The following is a 27,729-nucleotide window of genomic DNA, read 5'->3' on the forward strand; positions in this document are numbered from 1 at the left end:
TGTGTGCTTCTGTTTAAAGACACCTTATTTGATATATATGGATGATTCATTCACACTAAGCTCATTGCCAACAGCACTGTAACTCAAGCCTGAACAAAACTGATCTAATACATGTATTTTCTACATAATGCACATCACAGCCTTTGTGCATACAGGAACACTAGACAAAACTTCAGCACTATGCTTGGGGGCCATTTTAAACAATGCAATCACCAACAAAAAGCACAGAAATGCAAAAAATGTGGCATTAAGTAGAATGCAAAGAGGACATTTGTTTACAATATGACAGCAGAAAACATGAAAGCAAGAACCACCTAGTTCAACCACAGGTGGGAAAGCACACATGAGCCAACTCAAATTCTTTGCAGCTCTGTGCATGTCTATAAATGGCTGTGAAACTGTTGTGAGTAGTGATTTTGGATTTACTGAGATAGCAGGCATTCATCCACTAGCATGTGCAAATAATGAGGCTTGACAATACAAAGGAAGTCCAATTAAATAAATCTTACGGGCAATATTTTAGTACTTCAACCAGTCAATTTTGTAAATGCAAGGGTTTACTTAATGGTTATCAAGAATGGGCAAAACTTTATGACATTGCTCTTAAACTGTTACACAAAAATACCCCATTGAAGCATTCTATAAATTTTCAGATGAAGAGTAAAGACAGAAAAATTATTTAAAATTTATTGACTATTCTTTAAAAACAGTCATTAGGGAGAAAATACTATAGAAAGATAGCAAAAACTATCTGCAGCTTTAACAACACAATTTCTTATGAACTACCTGCTTCTCATATCTTTTTAGGGAAAAACCAGATGTTTGCCCACTATTATTACACACTAAAAAGTTCATAAGGATAAAGTACCCTGAAGTATTAAAACAATAAGATATAAATTATGATATATTAAGTTAAACTGCAAAGGCATAAAAGGACAGTGTAGACAACTAGAAATGAACACATAACATATATATTTAAGCAAAGTACCTCAGTAAAATAAAAATAATTTTAAATGCTCTATTTTTATTTATTAATATTTAAAATATTATCCAATATAACCAGAATTTATGTCCAGTTTGCATTTCTACTTTTCATAACAAAATTTAGATATGTATGTAAACATCACCTATTCACACCGGTACTTGAAATTTATATTAGTGAAACTGAAAACAACAAGATATGTTAATTATTAAGACCCAAAGAAAATTTGAGAGCTGGGAATCAAATCAAATAAAAGCCACCAACATTCTTTTCCTTTCAAATTTCAGATGATGTTCACTATAGCATGTTTTTTGGCAGCGAAAAACTAGAAAATACGTCTTTTAATAGAGAACTTATTTAGACCATAAAATAATACAGTCTTTAATAAGAAGTGAGCTCATATATATATATACACACACACATGCTCACACATGTACACATAGACACTATATATACGTGTGTGTATGTATAGCCTTCAATTAAAAATGGGAAAGACAGACAAGGAGAAATGTCTAATATATTAGTAAGGCAAAAAAGGGGGTAGGGGCAAGTCACAGAACACTATGTATTAATATAATATGATTCCTTCTCAAAAACAAGAAACATAACTTGCTTATATATGCATATATACTGAACTGCTAACAAGGAAGGGACTTTGGCACTTTCATTTTTTATAATGAGCATGTATAAGTTTTAAAAGCTTACAGTAGGTTCTCAGCAAGTGTTTTCTTATTAATGGCTATTTAAAAAATAAAGTCATGTGAAAAAATTCATGTTGTTTGAAAATGACTCCTATAATCTTAATTTATTCAGTTATTCTGCTAAAAATAATTTAAAACAAACATTTCCCAGTTCAAAGAATTTCTGTAAATGTTCTCAAAATTCAACACTCACCAATCCCCCAAACTGAAATGTCTACTGATTTGTAACAGGGGTTGGCAAATTTTTTCTGTAAAAGCCAGACAGTAAATATTTTAGGTTTTGCAGACATACATGGTCTCTGTTGCATATTCTTCTCTGTTTTTGTTTTATTTTACAACTCTTTAGGAATATTAAAAAAAAAAAAAAATTCTTAGCTCAGATTCACCAAAACAGGCTGCAGGCTGGATTTCCCCTGCCAGCCATAGTTTGCCAACCACTGATTTATAACAACAAACCAGCATCTGGAAGTCTGATATTTTAAATATATTACACCAAAGGTAGCACAGATCCCAACAGGGTCAATTTTCTTCTACCTTAAATAAAGTAAGGTAGCATTATAGCAATTAAAATTTAAAGTTGATTAATACATCGAATTCTATTAATAGGCTAGGCATTTATCAAATGATGGGAAAACATAGTACATGAAATTTCAAGTGATTTTATAACCATAATCATGTGTGCAAATGAAAGGTACACATATCCCTTGAAAAAGTCAACTGAAATTAAAATACTACACATCAAAGCTCAACTCTCCTTTTATAAAAATTTAAACCATTTACTCATTTAAATAATCAAAAATAGTCATTTGATTTAGATGTCATCAACCCTTGAAAATTAAAAACTGAATTCAGAGACTGATAGTAATTACTGGGTTTTAATTTTAATTTTGTAAGGGTTATTATAAAATAGTAATCAACAATCTAAAATATTGCACTTTAAAAACGTTTATATTCTTGGAAAGTTTTTAACATTTACTGTGTCAGCAACCATCACGGAAGACGTGAATATGCTTTTTTTCTCTCTAAAAGACAGCTTTTATATATTTGATTTTGTCTAAAATTGAAAGATCCTTTTTACCATCTAGATCCTACCACCAAATATAAATTTTATTATGAATAATAATCTGGGTCAAATTCAAACTCAAAAATGAAAATGTATCCTCCAAAAGTAACCAAATAATCATTACAGAATAATCTTACCTAGACTGGTGGGTTTTATCAGTTCATCCAGTAAATCATAAAATGGTAATTTTTGAAGTTTTATATCCGGATGGACTGGGTGAAGAGCTGATGTAAGATGTGGGAGTTCCAGTTCATGTTTAGGTCCCAGAAGAGAAACAGGGAGTAACGGTGATGATGCAGGGTGACCATCATAAGTGAGTTGTGGAATGGTAGATGGAGACAAAGTTGCTGGCATAGGACTTGAATGTACGTTGGGGATGGACAAGTCCGCAGGCGTCATGATTTTCTGGGGGAACCTCCGCCTATAGAGTTCTTTAATTTTCATTTGTACAGCAGGACTGCAGCCAGCCTTTAGCAAATGCAGGGCTTTTGTGAGAAGTTCGTGTTTGCGCCCGTGCTTGTTTCTCCCAGCGTAGCCCAACAGTACTTGGAGTTCAGAAACTCTAAGGCTCATAACCATTTGCTTAGAGACAAAACAAAATGTAAAACATTAGTATTCCAATAATATAATTTACAACATTAAACGATACTTTAACACTTTATCCTTATGGTTTGTTTACAAAGGCCAATTCATTTACAGTCAATTCCAGTTATTTCAAACTTAAAATCTAATCATTTGATATAACCAAAGAAATTTAAAATTAATATTCATAAATTCACTAACTTCTACCTAGGGTTATGAAAGATGTAAAATAAGTATACACCAAGTAGAACCACATCTCACCTCATTCCACTGTTATAATGAAATTTTCAGGTATTTATCAAGCACTTACTAAGTCTCCAGGAGAGTACTGAGTGCTGTGCGGATGGCAAAAGATAATGAGCCCTCAAGAACATTTGTTTTCTTAGGGGAAAATTATATAAGTATATGTGAAACATATAAACAGTCCACCTCAAGCACCAGATGTAGGCAGGATACAAATAACATTATATTACATTCTACACTGACTTTGGGATTTATAGGGCTTAAACTATACCTTTTTTGACCCATTATATACCAGATACATTTGATATTTTCATATGGGTTGTCATTAAATCTTTACAACTCCACAAGGTGTTACCCTTCCTGCTTTACATGTGAAGAAACTAGTTAGGAAAGGTTAAACAACTTACCTAAGGCCACATAGCTACTAAGTATCAATGAGGATTCAAACCCAGTTATGTGTAATTCTAAAGCCCATGCATGATCTTTCCACTAAACCATTAGGAAAAGGATGACACTGGAAACGTATTATTGACACTCTATTGGCAAAGCCAGGCTAAAAGGTCCAGGAATTGGGAATTTCCTGGCAGTCCAATGGTTCGGACTCTGTGCTTTCACTGCCGAGGGCCTGGGCTCGATCCCTCATCGGGGAACTAAGATCCCACAAGCCACGCAGCAAAAGTCCAGGAATTCAATCCACATGCCATAATGCATAAGGCTGTAGAAAAGAAATCTATTTAACTTTAACTCTGCGTTCCCAAACTGATTTCTCCTTTTTCCCCAACTACTAAGAGACTACCAACAGGAAATACCCACACCAATTCTCTCATTTTAAAGTTGAGGAAAATGAAATCCAAAGGGAAGACAAGATCATACAGCTATTAACAGAAGAATCCTGACTTTACCACCACTGACAGGGAGATGTCAGGATGAAAGACACATGTAAGGTTACCACGTACTCTCTATTTGCACAACTGTTTTCTCCCCTCACCTCATCCCAAATACCACAAAAGCTAAGCTGCCTTCCCTAATTTACCACCACTCCCTGGGATAACATCCATCTCAAGCCAATCATCTAGAAGTTATTTGCAGATTACAAAACAATTAAGAAAAATAAAACAGTGAGAAAAACAAGTGTATAAAGAGCTTTAAATGCAATATAGCGGGTTAATCAAAGAAATATGAGCCCTTCCCCTACCTTCCCTGGCCTGGAGAATGCTTTGTTTCCTCAAAGCCCAGATTTTGTCAGCCTTGCCCTTTAGGCCTGGCAGAACTAAATGACTCTCTTTTCACTACTCTTACTGGCCATTTTTCATATCTTTATTTTAGCACTTATCTTGCTGTATTATAATTTTCTTTTTTTACAAATGATTCCATGACCAGACTGAGGTCCTCTACGGCAACAGTCCCCAACCTTTTTGACACCAGGGACCGGTTTCGTGGAAGACAATTTTTCCATGGATCAGGGAGGGGAGGATGATGGTTTCGGGATGATTCAAGCACATTGATTTATTATGGTCTCTGTGCAGTCAAACCTCTCTGCTCATGATAATCTGTATTTGCAGCTGCTTCCCAGCACTAACCTCACCACCTCAGCTCCACCTCAGATCATCGGGCATTAGATTCTCATAAGGAGCACGCGACCTAGATCCCTCACATGCGCAGTTCACAGTAGGGTTCACGCTCCTATGAGAATCTAATGCCACCGCTGATCTGACAAGAGGTGGAGCTCAGGTGGTAATGCAAGCGATGGGGAGCAGCTGCAAATACAGATGAAGCTTTGCTTGCTCTCCCACCGCTCACCTCCTGCTGTGTAGCCAAGTTCCTAACAGGCCACGGACCAGGGGGTTGGGGACCCCTGCTCTATGGTACAAGGTCATGTTACCTTCAGCATCTAACACTAGGGCCCAACAATAATGACAGGACAATGAATGAATGATGAACAAAATAAGAAAGTCACACCAGAAGGAAGGGTGGGGGTGGATTCTACAGTGATAAGTTATACATATAACTATAATATAAATCCAAATGAACTCCCAAGCTCTTATGTTCAAAGATATAATGTAGCCCTTAAAAAACAAATTCTAGCCCAAATCCTATAATGTTTCTCTCTTTAGATTGTTATCAGAGATTAAATAATTACTATAATGTCAGCAGGATATCAATTTCTCCCTACTATCCAAACTGTCCTAAGAGTACAAAATAGTTTTAAAGATTTTTTTTTTACTTATTTTAAAAGGAACAGAGATTTCAACAGAAAAGCACTGTATTAATAAGCTTCTGCTCTTAGAGAAATAACATGAATTATGCTTCAAAGATTATAGGTTAAAACTAAATTTAAGTTGGCATTGGCCAAATGTATTTTGTTTTACAGAGAAAACACGATAAATTTTTAGAAAGAGAAGGATGTCTTTCCATTTCAATTCAGCTCCATTTTCTTAAGTCAAACACAAAAACCGAAACTCAGCAGTTACCATAAACTTATGACAGCTTTTGTCCTAACTCTATGTGTATAAGGATTTATTTAAATGCAGCACAGGTGTATTATTGTTCTATTTCTATGGAAGAATACATTGACAACTCGCATAAAATAAAGTCTCTTGCTTGATGATCAAAAGAAAAAAGTTAACGACATAGGCATAATTTTTGTTTTCATTTTCACAGGACGCATAATTAATCATCACAATTATAAGGTAGGTATTGTCCTCAATTTACAGATGGGAAAAACTGAGGCCTAGGAAGGTTAAGAAATTTGTTGAATGTTACAAAACTACTTCTACTCCAAATGTTGTACCTTTACACTATGTTAGTGTGTTTTAGCGAAAACAAACCACATGCCTTTTAATTAGGAAAGAGAAAAACTTCTAAAAGATCAATTTATTTAACATTCAATCTCAACTTCAAGCTTCAACATTTTAGCTTTAAAAAAAATTGGTGGTTAAGATAAAAGAAAACATCTGGATTCAAATTAACCATTGCACCTTGTAATCAGGTACAGTGAAAGATGAGGTGCTATCTATTGCTATTATTGCAGCAGCTGCTGCATAATCTTAAGGACTGTAATAAGCATGCACTGTTTAAAAAACCAAATAAAAGAGGGCAGGAAACGCAACCATCTGAAGTATCTCTAAACCAAAAAGCTTCAAAGAAGCATGGAGCAGTCAATTCACAATGTAAAATGTTGACAACACAGAGGAAAACTAAACACTTAAATGTGAAATGTTGAAATGCAATGTATTTTAATCTTTCGTGTGTTTAAAATCTCCATTTGTTAGCACTACAACAAAATGTATATTTATAACTAAGGATAACATCAACCACTGCTATTACTAGAAATCATTACCTCCTTGGATAGCATTCTGCTGACTCTACAACCTCAAATGATAGAATGCCTGAGAAACGTGTATATTCTGTACAGAAGCATTCTGTGAGGGGCATCTTTTTAAAATGAATCTTTTTAATCAGAAAGACCTGCACACCGTTTTAAAAGTCGAACAGTTTTATAAGAAAAACAGATGTCACTTGCCCTGTCCCCATTTTTCACATACCTACGGCAACTACTTTCAAGTCTTTTTAGCTATTTCTTCAGGTGTTTTTTTCACTATTTCTACTATATAGTAGGCCTATTAGTTATTTAAAATTTTTTCCCTTTAGGAAAAAAATTGACTTCCTATTAAAAGATAATGATTTAGATCTGTTACAACTTCCCATCATCATTTTTGGTTGAATCAATTGTTAGAGTTTATATTATTACTATGGCCGTAAATAATATTCACAGACAAGCCAAAAGTACATCATGTTTACTGTTTCTTTTTTTGTATGACCTTGTTTTCCTTCTAGTTAATAACTGCACCATTTCTGCATTTGCTTAATTTTCTGTGTAACTACGGTTAATTCATCTTTAAATTGCTAGTGTTAACTTTCCTCTCAACGTATTCAAATATATCAGGTAAATCTCTGTTTTAATTTCTTTTTTGTTAATTTTATTTTTGGTTGCGTTGGGTCTTCGTTGCTGCGCGTGGCCTTTCTCTAGTTGCGGCGAGCAGGGGCTACTCTTGGTTGCGGTGCGCGGACTTCTTATTGCAGTGGCTTCTCTTGTTGCGGAGCATGGGCTCTAGGCCCATGGGCTTCAGTAGTTGTGGCACACAGGCTCAGTAGTTGTGGCTCGCGGGCTCTAGAGCACAGGCTCAGTAGTTGTGGCACACGGGCTTAGCTGCTCCACAGCATGTGAGATCTTCCCAGACCAGGGATCGAACCCACGTCCCCTGCATTGGCAGGCAGATTCCTAACCACTGCGCCACCAGGGAAGCCCTTTAATTTCTTTCTTAAAAATATACTTCATACAATCCTCCATCAACTTCTAATTTAGACTGCTTGCTCTCTAGACCTGGTACAAAACTATGGTCATGGAATTTCCCTTTAACTTATCCTGGGAATTCCCTTATCACTCTTCGCGTTGGACCCCCTGTTTCCTTGATCTCACTTCTTCCTTTCTTGATTTTCTCTTTTTAGTGGGGTATTTCCTCCAGTAGCTTCCTGAGAAGGGGGCATGGGAAGTACACTTTTTAAAAAATCCCTTGCATTGTCTAAAAATATCATCATTTACTCATACTTAGTAACTGAGTTTGGCTCAGTATAGAATTCCAGACAGGAAAGTATGTTCCATCAGAATTTTGAAGGCCTTTCCTCATCATCTTCTCTTAAGAAGCCTGGCACCATTCTGATCCGCAGTCTTTCACAGTCACCTATATATCCTCCTCAAGAAGCTTCCAGAAGCTTCTCTGTATGTGTTCTGAAATTTTACAATATTGTATCTTGGAGTAGGTTTGTGTTTTTTTTTTAATTGTATGAACTGATAATTGCTAAGTCTTTTACATTTATAGATGTATGTCCTTCAGTTCTGGGAAGTTTTCTTTTTTTTTTTTTTTTTTAAATAAATTTGTTTTTGCCTGTGTTGGGTCTTCGTTGCTGCATGCGGGCTTTCTCTAGTTGCGGCAAGCAGGGGCTACTCTTCGTGGCAGTGTGCGGGCTTCTCACTGCTGTGGCTTCTCTTGTTGCGGAGCACGGGCTCTAGGCATGTGGGCTTCAGTAGTTGTGGCACACAGGCTCAGTAGTTGTAGCTCACGGGCTCTAGAGCACAGCCTCAGTAGTTGTGGCGGATCTTCCCGGACGAGGGATCGAACCTGTGTCCCCTGCAGTGGCAGGTGGATTCTTAACCACTGTGCCACCAGGGAAGTCCCTGGGAAGTTTTCTTGCAGTAATCTTCCTTTGACTTTTTTCTGTTCTCTTTCTTGCATGCCTATTATTTAGATACTGGCCTTGCTAGACTGTCTAATTCTCTTTTGCTCTGTTTTCTTTTTCCTCTTGCATTTACATCTCTTGTCTTTAGCTCTATTTTCTGGGAGATTTCCTCAACTTCATCTTCTAACTCTTCTATTAAAATTTTAATTCCGGGGCTTCCCTGGTGGCGCAGTGGTTGAGAATCTGCCTGCTGATGCAGGGGACACGGGTTCGAGCCCTTGTCTGGGAGGATCCCACATGCCGCGGAGCAACTAGGCCCGTGAGCCACAACTGCTGAGCCTGCGCGTCTGGAGCCTGTGCCCCGCAACAAGAGGGGCCGCGACAGTGAGAGGCCCGCGCACCGCGATGAAGAGTGGCCCCCACTTGCCACAACTAGAGAAAACCCTCACATAGAAACGAAGACCCAACACAGCCAAAAAAAATAAAATAAATAAATAAATTAAAAAAAAATTTTTTTAATTCCTATGAGCTCTTTTCTGTTTGCTGCATTTTTCTTTTTCTTTTCTTTTCCCTCTACATCTTGTTCTTATTTTACATGAATGCAGTATCTTCTCTCTTTTTTTAAAATTTTATTTTATTTTTTACTACAGCATCTTCTTTTCTCTTGAGAATATAAATAAATAGGGTGTTTGACGTTGTTTTCTTCACCTGCCTGCACTGTCTCTGTAATCTGAGTTCTTTCTTGCTATTCTCTCTGGTCTCTGCCTTTCATGCTTGACGTTTTCCTCAAGTAAGAGGGAACCTTTGGCTGTACATTTATATCTAAGAGTAAGACACGAAAAAGATGATCAGATGAACTGTGTGAGTGAGCAGACCGGAGTACTGCACTCTAGGATGATAAGGCAGGAACTTGGCTATCATGAGGATTCCATTTTTTCCTTTTATCTGATCACTTTTGACACAGAGGAATCCTCCAACCTCCTGCTTTGGCAGTATAAGGTTGACTTCCAGTGTTCTCAGGGCAGAGTAGGGGAATGGGGAGGGAGGAGGGGAAGGTCCTCACCATTATATAAGAACACATTTCAACTTAATCTCCTTCTCAGATATGTAACATTTTACACACACACACACACTTATGTGTGTGTGCCTGTATAAGAACACCATTCCAACTACAGAGACAGGGACTATATTCTGAGAAAAAGAAATACAAGAAATAGTCAAGCAATATTAATAAGTATTGTAGACAGAGAGCTTTTTGAGATTAAATAAAAAGTGCCAATGTTACTGTCTCATTAGCTATGACCCTACGTTGTTAAAGGTCATACTTAAATTGTGAATAAGAATTAGGTACTTCCTGTTGAACCACCTAATTACTCTTGTTCACACATCCCACTGCAGTATTTTAGGGGATGAATCATAAAGCAGACTCTATATTATGAATCTTTATCTGGTATCAATTTGTAAACAACTGTAAACCAAAATGAATTCTAAAGACAGTCAAAATAGGCATTTAACAATGTCATAATATTTCATTTATACTTTTACTTTCTATCCACAAAAGCAATCATCAAAAATACTCTAACTGCATAAAGATTGTACAGTACTACAAAAATATTTTATTCATTATTTTCAAAGTCAGATTCTTCATTCAATGGAACTGACTTCAGGAACATTTCTAATCCTCTCCACTTGAAATAGTTAATAAACAGCTGTTAGATTAGCAATTTGTCAACAATGTCCAGTTCAACCAGAAAACCTAGTTAGACAGTTTCTACTAAAGCAGCAAGTCAGGCTGGTTACATACTTCTCCATAATCTTGTTCCACCTGATTTCTCATCTTTTATTTATTTCTCAATATAAGATGACTGAAAAATGACCTGTAGTGCCTACTCCTCTAGCTGATTATCTTTCTCCCCTTCTGGTATCTTCCATCACATGGGTTGCATTTAGCTCCCACATAATGACAAAACATGAAGATTCCATTCTCCTTCAAGCAAAGTATAAACCTAACGCTCTGTTGAAATGGCATATCATGGCTCTGATTTTTGATAGATAATTTAAATATCATCCCCATTTATGTACTACCACATTTCATGAAACCCATGGATATGTCCTTCAAAAGCTCCTTCTAGATGATAACTCGAATGCTAAAAATAACAAACCCAAATCAAAACAGTTTAAAATTTGGATTAAATATTTTTTACAATAAAAAAAGTTTAGCTTAATTTAAAAATTAAGAGTTTAAAATTCTAACACATTGCCAAACTTCTTATGCAGAGGTAGGACAAATATAACTTTAAGTAAAAAGCTGCTCTGCACACAGATGTTCAATAAACGCTTTTTGGATCCATGAATGAGCCCTAAATGAGTTGTAGAAAGGGAATATAGGAACAAACAATGAACACATAGAGATAAGCTATTCTTCAGAGACAGAGACTCATAATCATATTAATTCAATTCTCAAATGTGCTAGGTACAAATACTACATAATATGGTACTAGTATATATAGAATTTGGATTCTAATACTAACTCGGCCACTAATTTACTGAATCACAATCTTTCAGGGTCTATTTTCTCTCTTTAAAAAAATGACAGATTGACTAGAGCTTCTCAAAGATTCCTCAATTTCAAAATTCTATAATGCTATAACTATTAAGTGAAATCTTTCTTTTCGTTCTTCTCTTCCACAGATTAAGGAAATACAAACAATCTGTATGGTCAGTGAAATCTCTCCATGAGCAATGTCTCAATCAAAAATGTAAGTGTCATGCATGAGTTGATACAGTAAAAATAATGATAAACCTAATATGTATTAAATGCTTATAATATGCCAATTACATATTAATTATAGTAGCATGAGTATCTTACTTAACCCTCACATGGACCCAAGAGACAGACCAATGTTATTCCCATTGTATGGATAAGAGAACTGATGCTAAACAGTAAATAAGTAAATAAGTGATGGAGACAGGGCTCAAACCTGACCTGACTCCAGAGCTCAAATTTATAACCACTAACCAATACAAGTGTCTTATCACAAATCTTAGCCAGGACAGAGTATGTGTTACACTGGGATGGGGGCACTAAATGACAGTGAGAGAAATTAGACTCTACAGAGTGAACAAGCAGCGGAATAAATGCTTATTTGGGGACAGTAAACATGTGATAAAAATAGTTTAAGGTTATTCAAGTAGCCACCTATAGGATGGATGAAACAGACTAAGAAATAAGACTTCTAGCTAAAAGAGATGGCAACAAGCAAGAATTATTTATCTACATGTAAGAAGAAACTGTGACAGTGGAAATAGAGGAGACAGGACCAAGAAATACTGCAAAGAAAATCTGCAAGAACGTTCAATAATCTAGATAAGGTGCCTTTTAAAAAGCAGTGCTATACATGATCATGAGAACAATCGTTCACTTTTCAAATAAAATCTAAAATTTAAAAATAATAAAGCTTTATGGACTTCCCTGCTGGCACAGCGGTTAAGAATCCACCTGCCAGTGCAGGGGACATGGGTTAGAGCCCTGGTCCGGGAAGATCCCACAGGCCGCGGAGCAACTAAGTCCGTGTACCACAACTACTGAGCCTGCGCTCTAGAGCCCATGAGCCACAACTACTGAAAGCCCATGCACCTAGAGCCCATGCTCCTCAACAAGAGAAGCCACCGCAATGAGAAGCCCACGCACCACAACGAAGTGTAGGCCCCACTCGCCGCAACTAGAGAAAGCCTGCGCACAGCAATGAAGACCCAAAGCAGCCAAAATTTTTTAAATATATAAATAAATGTATAAAAAAATAAAATAAAATAAAATAAAGCTTTAAGAAATTTTAAGTCTATCAAATTATAAAAGAATGAATATTTTTTCACAAACTCCTCCAACCAAAACCAAACAAAATGTTGCATTTACAACTGGAGATATCATCTAATTTAAGTTTCAGACAAGATGCAATGAAAGATACATTATACTCTATCTGAGAGAAAGTTAGTAAGTGTAAAAGAATAGATAAATATTAACAAAACAAAAAGTGAGAAAAAATGCATTCTGTAACTATACAAAATCTTTAAATCACAGCCTCCAATTTGGGTCCCACAAAAGTGATTAAGTAAAAACCTTAGAGGGAAAGTATCAAGAGAACTATTTCAGAGTAACAAGTGTAACCTATTCAATCAAAGTTAGAGCTAATAAATAGCGGAGCTCAGACTCAAAAGTCAGATGCCAAAGTCCACACAATGCTGCAGAGTACTGACAATTACAGACATCATTAGGGAATTTGAAATGATTTTTTTTTTTTTTTTTTTTTTTTTTTTTTGCCGCACCATGCGCCATACGGAACTCCCCTGACCAGGGATCGAACCTGGACCCCCTGCAGTGGAAGCATGGAGTCTTAACCACCGGACCACCAAGGAAGTCCATGAAATGATGTTTTTCTTTTTTTAGTTTTTTTTTTTTAATTTTTTATTTTTGGCTGCGTTGGGTCTTCGTTGCTGCACATGGGTTTGTTTTTTTTTTTCTCTAGTTGCGGAGAGCGGGGGCTACTCTTCATTGCGGTGCACTGGCCTCTCACCGTGGCGGCCTCTCGTTGCGCAGCACGGGCTCTAGGCACGTGGGCTCAGTAGTTGTGGCATACAGGCTCAGTAGTTGTGGCACAGGCTTAGTTGCTCCACAGCATGTGGGATCCTCCCAGACCAGGGATCGAACCTGTGTCCCCTGCATTGGCAGGGAGATTCCCAACCACTGCACCACCAGGGAAGCCCTGAAATGATGTTTTTAAAAACTGTAGAATCATAGGATCATAACATAAAATAGGACTTTATTTTTTTAATTTATTTTTCTTGACGTATACTTGACTTACAATGTTGTTAGTTTAAAATAGAACTTTAGCAATCATCTTGTCCAACTCTCCATCTAATATATGAAGTTCTACTGTAACCTCCTTAATTGATGGTCTCCCAGCCTCTGCTGAAACACTTACATGAGTTCACAATCTAATCTTAAAACAGCCTACATTACTGAAAAGCTCTATGAATTGAAATTTTCCTTAAACTTCTACCCAATGGTTCTAAAATTTCATCCTGTTGGTATAGACCCCTTCCCACCCTGGCCATCGTACTCACAGTGAATGAAATAATCCAGATGATAGTTTGACTACTCTTAGTACTATCTCTCTTATTATGAACAGAGCTATTTCTACCAGTGCAACCTAATAAGGCATTTTAGACTGACTAGCCTGTTTTATTTAGGCAAGTGGAAGGATGTTGTACGTTATGCTTTTCTTTCAGCAGGGACAGGGAGTCACGTCCACATCACATTGTCGCTCACATTAAGCTTGAGGTTAACTAAAACCTTTATTCAATTGTTTTCACATGAAATGCTACTAGGTTAAACCTCCTCATCCTCTAATACAATTTTTAAAATTTAAAAATAGAACTTTATATACAGTGCTGTTAAACTTCGTTTTTTCCAAGTTCATTATTCCAGCCTTTCAAAACCCTGTTGAAGAATTGCACCCTGCACTCTCTGCTGTAGCATTTATCACACAGTGTTGTAAACAGCTGATTTTCTAGTCTATGTCCTCCCCTAGACTTTGAGACTTTCAAAGATACTTTTCTCCATATCACCTATGCTAAGTATGGTAGATGACATCTAGTAAGTGCACAGGAGATGATGATGACGATGAATTAATTCCTCTTGATTTTGTCATCTAACATTCTTCCCAGTTTTCTGACACCTACAAAATCTGAGAGTTTTGCTTCTTAAATATTCATAGAGGTCATCCTTAAAACTTGGGATATAACAGGGTCAAGACTATAGAGCCCAGTGGCACATGATAAGAAATTCCCCTCCAGATAACAAAGTTTAAGGTTACAAATAAGATCGTTCAACTACTTAGGATTCAGATGATTATTTTTCCCCAAGATTCTCCAATCTTAAGGTAATTATTCAATAAACACTCTCCAGGGTGCACAAGAAAAACAAGGTTATCATACGCTAGTCTTGATTTATAGCTTTCAGAGAAAAACAAGCTTAGAAAAAGATATATACAGTTTTGTTTTGTTTTTTTTTTGGCCGCACTACAAGGCTTGCAGGATCTTAGTTCCCCAACCAGGGATTGAACCCAGGCCCTTGCAGTGAAAGCGCTGAGTCCTAGCCACTGGACCTCCAGGAAATTCCCACAAATGTTCTGTTTTTAATTTTATTTTATTTAAAAAAATTCTTTTCCATTATGGTTTATTACAGGATATTGAATATAGTTCCCTGTGCTATACAGTAGGACCTTGTTGTCCATCCATTCTATATGTAATAGTTTGCATCTACTAACCCCAAACTCCCAGTCAATCCCTCTCCCACCTCTCCTTCCCCGCTGGCAACCACAAGTCTGTTCTCTATGTCTGTGAGTCTGTTTCTCCTTTGTAGATAGGTTCATTTGTGTCACATTTTAGATTCCACATATAAGTGGCATCATATAGTATGTCTTTCTCTTTCTGACTTACTTCACTTAGTATGATAATCTTTAGGTCCATCCAAGTTGCTACAAATGGCATTACTTCATTTTTTTTGTGGCTGAGTAATATTCCATTGTATGTATGTACCACGTCTTCTTTATCCATTCATCTGTTTGTGGACATTTAGGTTGTTTCCATGTCTTGGCTATTATGAACATAGGGGTGCATGTATCTTTTTGAATTATAGTTTTGTCCAGAAATACACCCAGGAGTGGGATTGCTGGATCATATGGCAACTCTATTTTTAGTTTTTTGAGGAACCTCCATACTGTTCTCCATAGTGGCTGCACCAACTCACATTACCCCCAACAGTGTAGGAGGGTTCCCTTTTCTCCACACCCTCTCCAGCATTTGTTATTTGCAGACTTTTTAATAATGGCCATTCTGACCAGTGTGAGGTGGTACCTCACTGTAGTTCTGATTTGCATTTCTCTAATAATTAGCAATGTTGAGCATCTTTCTCAGGTGCCTATTGGCCATCTGTATGTCTTCTTTTGAGAAATGTCTATTTAAGTCTTCTGCCCATTTTTTGATTGGGTTGTTGTTGTTGAGTTGTATGAGCTGTTTGTATATTTTGGAAATTAAACCCTTGTAGTATTGTCTGAAGTCTGGGATGATTATGCCTCCTGCTTTATTCTTTTTCCTCAGGATTGCTTTTGCAATTCTGGGTCTTTTATGGTTCCATATAAATTTTAGGATTATTTGTTCTACTTCTATGAAAAATACCATTGGTAATTTGATAGGGATCACATTAAATCGGTGTATTGCTTTGGGTAGTATGGTCATTTTAACAATATTAATTCTTCCAGTCCAAGAGCATGGGATATCTTTCCATTTCTTTGACTCATCTTCAATTTCCTTTGTTAATGTTCTATAGTTCTCATCATATAAGTCTTTCACCTCCTTGGTCAGGTGTATTCCTAAGTTTTTTTTTTTTTTGGTGTGATTTTAAAAGGTATTTTTTTTTAAACAACCCATTCAAAAAATGGGCAGAAAACTTAAATAGACATTTCTCCAAAGAAGACATACAGATGACCAAGAGGCACAGGAAAAGATGCTCAACATCGCTTAGTATTAGAGATGCAAATCAAAACTACAACGAGATATCGCCTCACACAAGTCAGAATGACCATCATCAAAAAGTCTACAAACAATAAATGCTGGCGAGAGTGTGGAGAAAAGGGAACCCTCCTACACTACAGGTGGGAATGTAAATTGGTACAGCCACTATGGAGAACAGCATGGAGGTTGCTTAGGAGACTAAAAATAGAGCTACCATATGATCCAGCAATCCCACTCCCTGGGCATATAGCCAGAGAAAAACGTGGTTCAAAAGGATACATGAACCCTAATGTTCATTGCAGCACTATTTACAATAGCGAAGATGTGGAAGCAATCTAAACGTCCATTGACAGATGAATGGATAAAGAAGATGTGGTACATATATACAGTGGAATATTACTCGGCCATTAAAAAGCATGAAATAATGCCATTTGCAGCAACATGGATGGACCTGGAGATTATCATACTAAGTAAGTAAAACAGAGAAAGACATATATGATATCACTTATATGGGGAATCTTAAAAAAAGATACAAATGAACTTATTTACAAAACAGAAACAGACTCATAGGCTTAGAGAACTTATGGTTTCCAGTGGGAGGGGTGGAGGGGGAGAGATAGACTGGCAGTTTGGGATTGACATGTACACACTGCTATATTTAAAATAGATAACGAACAGGGACCTACTGTATAGCACAGGGAACTCTGCTCAATATTCTGTAATAACCTAAATGGGAAAACAATTTGAAAAATAATAGATTCATGTATATGTATATCTGAATCACTTTGCTGTACACCTGAAACACAACGTTGTTAATCAACTATACTCCAATCAAATAAATATTAAAAAAATAAATACAATTTTTTAAAAGGTATTGTTTTTTACATTCCCTTTCTGATATTTGTTAAAGAAATGCAACTGATTTCTGTATGTTAATCTTGTATCCTGCTACCTTGCTGAATTCATTTTTCAGTTCTAGTAGTTTCTGTGTGGAGTTTTCAGGGTTTTCTATATATAGTATGTCATCTGCATATAGTGACTACTTTATGAGGTTATATTTTTTAAACTTCAAATTTTACTCATTGTAATAAAGTTAGCTGCCCAGATATGACAAAACAAAATCCCAAAAAAAACTTATAACTGAGAAGCAATATGATTGGGCTTCACATTAAAAAGCTCCAATTTAAATGACAGGATACTCCAAGTCACCATTTTCCAAACTACGTTCATACGGTTAATAGATATTCAGAGTAATAGGGTGCTGGGGTAAAACTGGTCCAGGAGGGACTTCCCTGGTGGTCCTGTGGCTAAGACTTTGCCTTCCAATGCACAGGGTGAGGGTTTGATCTCTGGTCAGAGAGCTAAGGTCCCACATGCCCTGGGGACAAAAAACCAAAACAAACAACCAGAAGCAATATTGTAACAAATTCAAATAAGGACAAAAAAAAAACCGGTCCAGGAAATTCAAGAGTCTATAATTCCCCATCATGCCCTCCCTTCTCAAATAACATTCACACATTAAAGGTCCTAAGAAGTCCAGCAGAAGAAGTATGTTAACTTTGCATCCAACATTTTGCAAATTTACTTGGCCACAAAACTCTTCTTTATTATTATCATTTTTTAATCTCTGTCATCTCATTTCTTAGCACTTCACAAAAAAAGTATTTTAGAAAAAATTACAAGATCTTCAAGTTTTCCATTTTACATCTGTTGTTCTAGCAACATTATTAAAAGCATCCCCTTCCACTCTTAAAAGTGTCCCACTTTGGTTGATAAATTATATATGGTCACCCTAATACTCTAAAACTAAACACAGGGACTTCCCTGGTGGCACAGTGGTTAAGAATCTATCTGCCAATGCAAGGGAAATGGGTTTGAGCCCTGGTCTGGGAAGATCGCACATGCCGCGGAGCAACTAAGCCCGTGCACCACAACTACTAAGGCTGCGCTCTAGAGCCCGCGAGCCACAACTACTGAAGCCCGCACACATAGAGCCCGTGTTCCACAACAAGAGAATCCACTGCAATGAGAAGCCTGTGCACCGCAACAAAGAGTAGCCCCTGCTCACTGCAACTAGTGAAAGCCTGTGTGCAGCAATGAAGACCCAACACAGCCAAAAATTAAATTAAATTAAAAAAAAAAAACCCACCACCACTGATCTTATCCAAAAAAAAAAAAAATCAAGTATTGGGAAACTGTCAAGCTCAAAGTGGCAAACACAAGTCCTCCAAAATTCTATTTTCACTTGAAAGCTGAAATTTTATCATTAGCAACAAATATTGTCAGTTTGTCTTGCTGTGACAGGCTCACTTGGTTTAGTTTTGAGAAAACGTCTGCCGAATACCCAAGTCTTTATAACCATATTTCGTCAGCCATTCTTTCAAATAAAAATGGTATCCCATTAAAAAAGTAGCTAGTTCAGCATGCCAACTCAAACAACTGCACAAGTTCTTTTTCTTGAATTAACCATCATCAGATTTGGTGTTCAGTAAAAGTGGTTTACAGGACTTTTCATCACACAAAATATATTTTAAAACGTATACAAGAATTGAGACATAATGAAATTAATAAGTTTTATTGCTTCATCATCTTAATTCCAAGTGCATGATGTCGTAAACTAGTACAGTTTAGTGTTACTGCCTTAATTCATGTAATTTTACCCACCACTGATTTTGCAAATGTCAATATAGCAAATAATGTCTTACTTCTATTGAGAAAATAGTTTTGACCTGCAGGATCCCCAGAAAGAGTCTGAAAAACTACCAGAGGTCTGGGAAACACACTTTGAGAACCACTGTAATAGGTGGTGCATTACTTGGATGATTAAGAAACAAATATTTTTAGTACATATCCCACTATAACAAGAGTGTTTAAATAAATACACACATTTATATGGTGATATGCTCAAACCAACTGATAATCTGGCATTTCACATACAGTCGGAACTCAAACATATAATCAACGACAGAATATGATACTTCCTGAATAAATAACAAATAATTACCAAATACCTACTATAAGCTAGACTCTGAGCTAGGTGCCTCTACGTTCTCTTTCTTGGGTAACTCACAGAAGCCCATAGACCAGACTGATGATTTTAATATATGAGAAAAATATTTACCCTGAAATCTTTCAGATCTTAAGATTAGACCTACATGGCTACAAGAAAAAGTCTTAAAATTCACCATAATGCACAAGATAGCATGTTTAAATTCTATTTTAAGCACTATGCCATGAAGCTAAAAACAGGCTTGCTCACATTCAGAAACCCAAATACAAAATGAATTGCTTTGGCTGTGTACTGCCAGCACCCCATAAAGAGCCTACATTCATTTCTCCTCAAGCCAAACAACCCTTATCTGTTACAGTTTTCATTCCTATTTTTAAGTGAAATTCCAATATTAATATTATAGGAGTTACATTAAATGTGGCAACTATTTTTTTTTATAAAAACAATATAGCAAAACCATCAAAACAAGAACTTTTAGACATATACATTGATAAATTCAAGAAGTAAACTTCTATAAACATACATATGAAATATTTGCACTGTAAAAAAGAAAGAGACCATCTCGTTTTGGGACATGTCATGGAAAGAGCTTCAATATAGTATATCGTTAAGTGAAAAAAGTCAAAGGATACTGTATATAGTATGATTATGTATAGTAATACATGTACATTCATTTAATAAATATTTACTTACTGAGTTCCATGTATGTTCCTAATTTGTTCTGAATCTAGACATACACACATACAATAAATTACAAATGTTATACAGACATACATAATTAAATGTCCAAAGAAAAATGAATAGGTCAGACACAAAAGACTACATATTATAGGATTCCATTTATACGAAATGTTCAATACAGGCAAATCTATAGGGACAAAAAGTAGATAGCGGTTGCCTGAGGGTGGGGTGGGTTGTGGCAATGGGGTGATAGCTGAAGGGTGCAAGATCTCTTTGGCGGGGGCGGGGGGGTGGGTAAGAAAAATATTCTGAAACTGGTTGCGGTGATGGTTACACAACTTTGTGAATATATTAAAATACCATTTAATTATGCACTTAAATGGATGAAATGCATGGTATGTGAATTATACCTCAATAAAACTTATGCTCTCTCCTTCTCAAAAAATAGAATAGGTACCAAAGAGGTTGCAAGGGGTAAGGAGTGGGTGGGGTGAAAATGAAGGCCTTTAAAATTTTATTCTACTTACTGCTATAACATTACAATGAGAAATGTATTCATTTATTATCTATATAACTTAAAGAAATGTAAAAGGTAAACCTAAAACAGTCTTTCATAAATTATCTGGATTTAATGTTATTCAAGTTCATCTACGCAGCAGCCACAAGAAAAAGTATGAAGATATGACCCTATCGCAGAACATTCACAATTTAGACTTGTCATATCAACATGTGCATCTGCCCCCTCACTAACAGAAACAAATCTTGAATGTAATTCATTTTACGAATATATCTTAGGCACCTACTGTGTCCACAGGGTAGGGATGAGGGAAAATGGAGTGGTGTACAAAGCAGAACACTAGTCAACAACAAAAAAGCAAACTAACAGCTCTGGCTTTAAGTTAAAAACTTTTGCTATACAGTGGAGGAGACAAAACAGACACATGAAATGTATTGGAGTCAGACTATAGAAAATCTTGAATACCAAACTGAGAGCTAAGACTTTATCCTGTTTTCAATGGAAAGCCAGTGGAGTGACAGGATGAAAGGAGTGTTTGGGGAAAACTGACCTGGCAACCAAAGGGGGGAAATTGAAAGCAGAAAAGAATAGCAGGAAAGGTAAGAAAGAGATGGAGCTTTTAAAAATAGGAACATATATTAACAGTCCTGTGAAAGTTATTGATATTTCAAAGCTACAGTTAATGTTCAAAGGGTTTATGTTTGTTTTGTTTGCTTGATCTAATGTGAAGTAGAAAAGGAAAAAAGGTGATTTCTTCATTTCGATGAATTTTAGAAGTTCATGGCTAAGAATGAACGTTTACCAGAAAATTCTGAGGGGAGTAGGGGCTTAGGGAGTTTTTATTCACATGCTACCACGAAACCAAGAGTAGCGGGAATCAAAAGCAATGGGAGTTCCACAATTTTTAACATGGAAGAGGAAGTAGCACTCAAACATTTTGCAGTAAGAATAGCAAAAAAAAATGCATAACAATTAGTACTATTTCTGAAATTGATAGTAAAAGACAACTAAGTATTTTAAAATATCTCTATCACCTATTTCTGAAAAATCCTAATGATACAATTTGTTATATAAATGCTAAAGATTTAGGTGAAGACCAAATTTAACACATCAAATTTAGAGTATGATCAATTTCATACCCTTAATTTCATCAGCTGTTCCTTCTACAGTGCAGTACTTTTTCAGATGTTGCACAAATAATATTCTTAATTCAATTCACACATGCATTTATTAATTGATTTAACCCATAAAGGTTCTTAAGATAGAAAAATGTTTTCACTGCCTGTGTAACCTCCTTTCTCTAACAGCCTCTCCGAAACAATGTTACCTACCAATCTTATACTATAGCAACACTTTGCTTTGAGATTAAAAATATGGGTAAAGCAAAAATTCTCATAATCTATTTCTATTTTCGTAATCTATTCCATACTTTATCAAATGTTCTGATTCAGATCATTTATATAATGTTTACTGACAGATTTATAGGAACAGATATAATAAAGGTATAAACAACGAACAAATCAAAAATTACTTTTCACTCAACCCTTCATCTAATCAAAATCCTATTTGCACTGTTCCCTGAAGCACAAAAAAAAAAAAGTCTGTAGAATATACTTAGTTAGAATAAAACATTTGCAGGGGCTTCCCTGGTGGCACAGTGGTTAAGAATCCGCCTGCCAATTCAGGGGACTCAGGTTCGAGCCCTGGTCTGGGAAGATCCCACATGCCGCAGAGCAACTAAGCCCATGCGGCTCAACTACTGAGCCTGCGCTATAGAGGCCGCGAGCCATAACTACTGAACCCCATGAGCCTAGAGCCCGTGCTCTGCAACAAGAGAAGCCACCACAATGAAAAGCCCACGCACCGCAACGAAGAGTAGCCCCTGCTCCCCGCAACTAGAGAAAGCCCACTTGCAGCAACGAAGACCCAACACAGCCAAAAATAAATAAATAAAATAAAATAATTTTTTTAAATTGCAAACTTTACTACCAGGCTGTTTGTCAAGAATGTTTAAAATAGCAAAAAAGAAAAAAAAAGTGGAAGTAATCTGATTGCCCAGTGATAGGGGACTAGCTAAATAAAATACAATGTTACCTTTCAAATGATCATATAGACCTATATTTACTAACCTGGAAAGATAGCCATAAAAATAGCAGATTACAAATAAAGAGTAGTACAATCTCTCTTTTGTGATGTATATACATATGCATTTACTCACAGAGAGAAAGTCTAAATGGATACCCAGATGTTAACCATGATATTTCTAAGTGCTGGGATTACAGGTGCTGTTTATTTTTGTGCTTACTTTTCAGTATTCGCTGAAACTTTCTCAAGTAAAATGATATTTGCAAGAATTAATGTCTATGATTCCAACTAACAAACTCAAAAATCTTCCTTGCAAAAAGCCCAAGGAATATCCAAAAATACCCTGGCATAGAGCAAGAGGGAAAGTATTAGCAACAACATAACTAGAATTCTTTGTGAGCGAGGCACCCTAGAGGGCTCCAGGACTGACATGGCACCTTTAATGCAGCCTACAGTACAGGATTTTGAACTCACAAGACCTAGGCTCAAGTCCCTGCCACTTTTATTTGTATGACCTTGGGCTAGTCACTTACCTTTTCTGGGCTTACTTTATTGGTAAAAGGGAGATATTACCTGCCTTTCCTACCTTAAAGAACTGATGGAAATATCAAATGAGATAATGTGATACATTATGAACTGCAAAGTACCATATAAGATATTATTCAAACATAAAAAAAAAAACAACAACAAGGTCCTTAATGCCAGAGCAGAATACTTCTACAGAACACACTACAATCAATTCTATGAAGTAATGAACCAGGGGTTTTGTTTGTTTTTAAAGGCTACGTCTCATCATAAACACTGCAGTTTTCCAGAAATTTAGATAATTCTTCCCGTCCCTACTACAACTCTAAGACATTTTCTTTTCTTATCCCTAGTTACAAGCAAGAAAGGGTGCTAATTACACTGAACTCAAAAGCCTCAGCAAGAACCCTGGAGCAGCATGTTGATGGAGTTCACCAGGAGAAACCCAAGGTTAATCAGCTATGGACTCACCACTAAGCACTACTGCAATCAACAGGGATTACAAGAGACGCTTTGAAGAGAGACAATACAATCATCCAGGAGAAAACGGAGGAGGAAAAGGAGATATTTCAAAACAATTATATGAAATACTCAAATATTAAAGTGTTTTACAAATTTTTAAATATTGTTCATAAAAATGGTGACTTTAAAAAGCCATCTAAATGTGGCACTTGAGAAAAGCAAGTTATGGAGATTCAATTCAAATCCATGAATAAACTGTCAGATTTACTTGCTTCTATCTGAAATAAAAGCAGACAAATTACACCACAAATATCAAAATTAAGTGGCTAGTTCTTGAAAACAGAGAGGCAGAATATGACAACAGAATTTACTGACACGCTTATACAGATACTACTTTTAAAGGTATGGTTTTTAAAGTACAATTTCTCTTCCCCTTGAATTCCATTATTTACTCCACTAAAATGATAATGAACTTCTTCCTTCCCACTGTTCCTCCGGTGAGTTAAAAACGGCAATATAACGCAATTTGACTTTTAATGCAAAAAAACATTTGTAATTTTTTTTTTAAAGTACTTTAAGAGGAGCTACATGAAGCTGTCAGATTCCAAAATCACCTGGCCATCACACCCTCCTGCTTTTAAGTTCCTAAAGACAATAAAATGCTCACTCTCTACATTCTTACAAATGTCATTTATGGGTATTCCCCTAATGAAAAATTAAACCTTTCATAAACAAATAAGTACAGAGAACTTTTTGATATGTATGACTCACAATCTAATTTTTATTGGCAATATCTTTAAGTGTTGCAGCTTGCACAATTCCTACAGGGGGTACAGATCTATCCATTTTTCCCATCTGATCTTGCAGATCTGTTATACATTTAAAAGGACTCACTAAAATGGGTCACGAGGAAAAAAATTATGAATACAATCCACAGCAAAATGAAATGTGGGTTGTAAATGAAGATAACAAAAGTCACTATTTACTCAAAGCCTCATAGTTGGAAATCCACTGGAATACTGTTGTTTTCACCTAAAACTGTGAAAAATCTGAGTTTTTCTTAATTCTTACTCTGACCTTTCATTCCTTATTAGGAATAAGTGCTACTTACCTCCAAAAACCACAAAAAACAAAGAAACAAAATACCACTCAGAAAATATAATTTCAAAAGGAGTATTTTCCAAAGCTTACTGCACAGAAAATTACATATACACATTCTTAAATAACTATGGTAGGCGTTCCTAAGAGCATCTCCTCCCCTTCAAAAAAAAAAAAAGAGCAAATGTAACCACAATCAAATATAAACATAATGTTTAACACAGCTATTACCAACTAAGCAATTTATCACAGCTCCTCAAAGTACTGGGCACACACAATGACAGATCAGTATGTCAAGAGCAGTTATTATAATCTGGAGAAAAAAACTGTACAACAGAACATAATTTTAGAAAAAAACTCCTTTGGAAAAACTCAAGTAGATTTTGGAGTGAGCAAAACAGGAGACCAATTTTAGAAAAATAATGTTTCCCCCCAAGTGTTTAGCGTTCATCTGATGCAGGCTCATTTTTGTGAAGAGAAACTTTACCTAACAAGACTCACACCAGGGATCTGATCTATCCCCAAAGGCACTTTCTTAAAATGAGAAAGAACAAAGGAGGAAATCTCCCAGCATGTGCTTTCCATACCAGTTTCTTTGGACAGCATCAAGAGTGACAACATAGCCAGCACAAGCTTTTCAGCTTTACTCTGTAGTCCACGTAAAACAGAACTGATTAGCTATCATTCAAAAGGATTCCTAGCAAAATAAATATTAGAAGGCAAAGATCACAGCAACATAGTGACTACATTTTAAAACTACAGAAAATATGTATCTTAAAGTTGCACACTTTTTTATTTCAAGAGTTAATTACCTCCAAATATTCAAATTCCTGGGGCTTTTTCATTTCAGTCAATAGTTTGAAACTGGAAAAAACGAAACCATCCATTCTAAATCTGCTCTCCCTTAATTTGCAATTAGAAGTAAATTAAAAAAGAATGACACTCAAAGGCAGAGCCTAAATATACAAATTTTGGAATGTTAACATTGAAAAATTATTGGGAAAAACGATCTCTCAGCGAAGGTTTCCACTGAAAAACTCTCCAGAAACAAACCTGGCGTTTGCTTGTTCTAGGAGTTGTCGTTTCATTATAACCGAGATAATTCTTTAAATAATTTTCATTAATTATAAAAAGACGACTCTCCCCAAAGATTTACAACTGTATATCCCAATCTCCACTCTGACAGAGATGTCAGTTCCCTGGGTCAAGATATAACCAGCTACTCGGTTCACACACAGGAAGCCACAGAGAAGGGAATATCGCGTTCAGAGCCTCGAAATAATACGCGTTAGTTAAAAACTGCTTGCTACTGAACCAAAATTATTCAAGCGGAGCCCCATTTGTCACAATCCAATCATAAGGGTTCCACCCCCCCTCCCCCAACTGCTTGTGTAGTGGCATATCTGCTTCGGTAAAGAAGCCATCATCAGGTAAAGACTGGGGTGGGAGAAAAAGCGGGGAAAAGGGGGCACCCTTTCATCCAATTTCGCGAGGCGAGAGTAATTGGTACAGTTGAGAGAAACGAAGGAACGTTCTATTTATTGGGGGTTGAAGTAGGATGAGGGGAGAATTTCGTTCAAATCAACATGGCCAGCAAGATGTCCCTACAAACAAAAGGCAACGGGGGGATATAAACACTAACCATTCACCTCCATCAGCTATAACATCGCCATCATGGTGTGTGCAGAGACCCCCGAAGGCTCCTCTCACTCTCCACACCAGCCAAAAGGAAGAGACGAAAAAGCAGGGAGAGTAGCTGCTTCCCACCACCTACCACTGCTTCCAAATACACACCCTTCGAAGGGGTTTCTCCCCCCGGTTGCCCGGAATCAGAGAGAAAGAGTACCGTCCCGCCCAGACAGACTCCCCCGTCACCCCCCAGTCGAACCCCAACGCCAGCCCGGGGTTCACTAAACTTTACTGGAGCTTCTCCCCCACATCCCCACCCCATCGCCCCAGGATCGCGCTGCCCACAAACGGGGCACCCCGGGCGCCTCCTGACAGGCGGGCAGCCGGGGAGAACCGAGTCCGGGGCGGGGGCGACAGGGAGCCCCGGAGGGGCGGGGCGGCAGGAGCCAAGTTCCCGGGGGTCTGAGGAGAGCGCCTGACAGGAGCCCGGGACTGCAAAGGAGGAAGAGGAAGCGGCGGCGGGGAGCTTTCCCAATCCCCCCAACATGAACACCCTGCCCCTGCCCCCGCTCCCCACGGGGGGCAGGGAGGCTGCCTGGAAGGTGAGGAAGCCGAGCCCCGGGGACAGCCGCGGCCCCCACCTCCCGACTCCCGATCTCTTCCCCCGCCACCCCCGCCAGAGGCGCCCACAACAATAACACGCTGGGGACGACCCGTCAGCGCCCCCGAGGCACCCGGGGCCCGCGGCCCGCCGCTGCCGGGCCCCCTCGGCTGGGGCCCGGCGCGCCGCTCCTCTCTACAACTCCAGGCCCGGTTGGAGTCAGGCCCGAGCGGCCCCCCAGGGTCGGACGCATCCCCCCTGGCACCAGCGGCACAGTCTCCGTGGACGAATATTAGAAGTGAATTCGAGCTGCGCTTTACCTTTAGTTCCGCACTGTCCGCCATCTTGCGTCTGTCAGCGCAAGCGCAGTGAACATCGCCGGGGACCGCCGCTAGACCCGCCCCTCTAGCCAGCATGGCCCCGCCCCGGCCCGCCCCCGGCCTCCGCCCCGCTCCGGGGGCTCGCAGCCCCACCCCGGGCACGTACAGCTGCGAGACGGGCACGTACCATTTAAATAATGGCGCCAAGCGAGGAGGTTTGACAGTTACTACCCCCCAGGCTCCTCGCCCCTCCTCCTTGCCCGGCTGGCGCCTCCGGGGAAAGGCCAGAGCGGGAGGGCTTCTGGCCTGAGCCCCGCCCCTCCGCGGCCTGCGGAACCCTTCCGCAAAACTTCGATGCCTACAGTCACAGGAAAAAATAATACCTCTCTCCCCCAATCAGCAAGTCCTTTTCAGCACCTG

General features: G+C 37.8%; 1 protein-coding gene across 2 annotated transcripts in view; it reads right to left on the reverse strand.

Annotated features, from left to right (window-relative positions):
• Window positions 1–27,343, reverse strand: part of PIAS1 (protein inhibitor of activated STAT 1) — a 118,352-nt gene extending 91,009 nt beyond the window's left edge. For both annotated transcript variants that reach the window (XM_061181969.1, XM_061181968.1), the window contains exons 1-2: window positions 27,310–27,343; window positions 2,884–3,328 (exon numbers count right to left, since the gene is read on the reverse strand). In XM_061181969.1, coding sequence (XP_061037952.1) covers window positions 2,884–3,328; window positions 27,310–27,333 — 469 coding nt within the window. In that variant the 5' untranslated portion in view covers window positions 27,334–27,343. The remainder of the gene's footprint in view (window positions 1–2,883; window positions 3,329–27,309) is intronic.
• Window positions 27,344–27,729: the final 386 nt, after the last annotated feature.

The sequence above is a fragment of the Eubalaena glacialis genome, chromosome 2 (assembly GCF_028564815.1).
Source record: "Eubalaena glacialis isolate mEubGla1 chromosome 2, mEubGla1.1.hap2.+ XY, whole genome shotgun sequence".
Lineage (NCBI taxonomy): Eukaryota > Metazoa > Chordata > Mammalia > Artiodactyla > Balaenidae > Eubalaena > Eubalaena glacialis.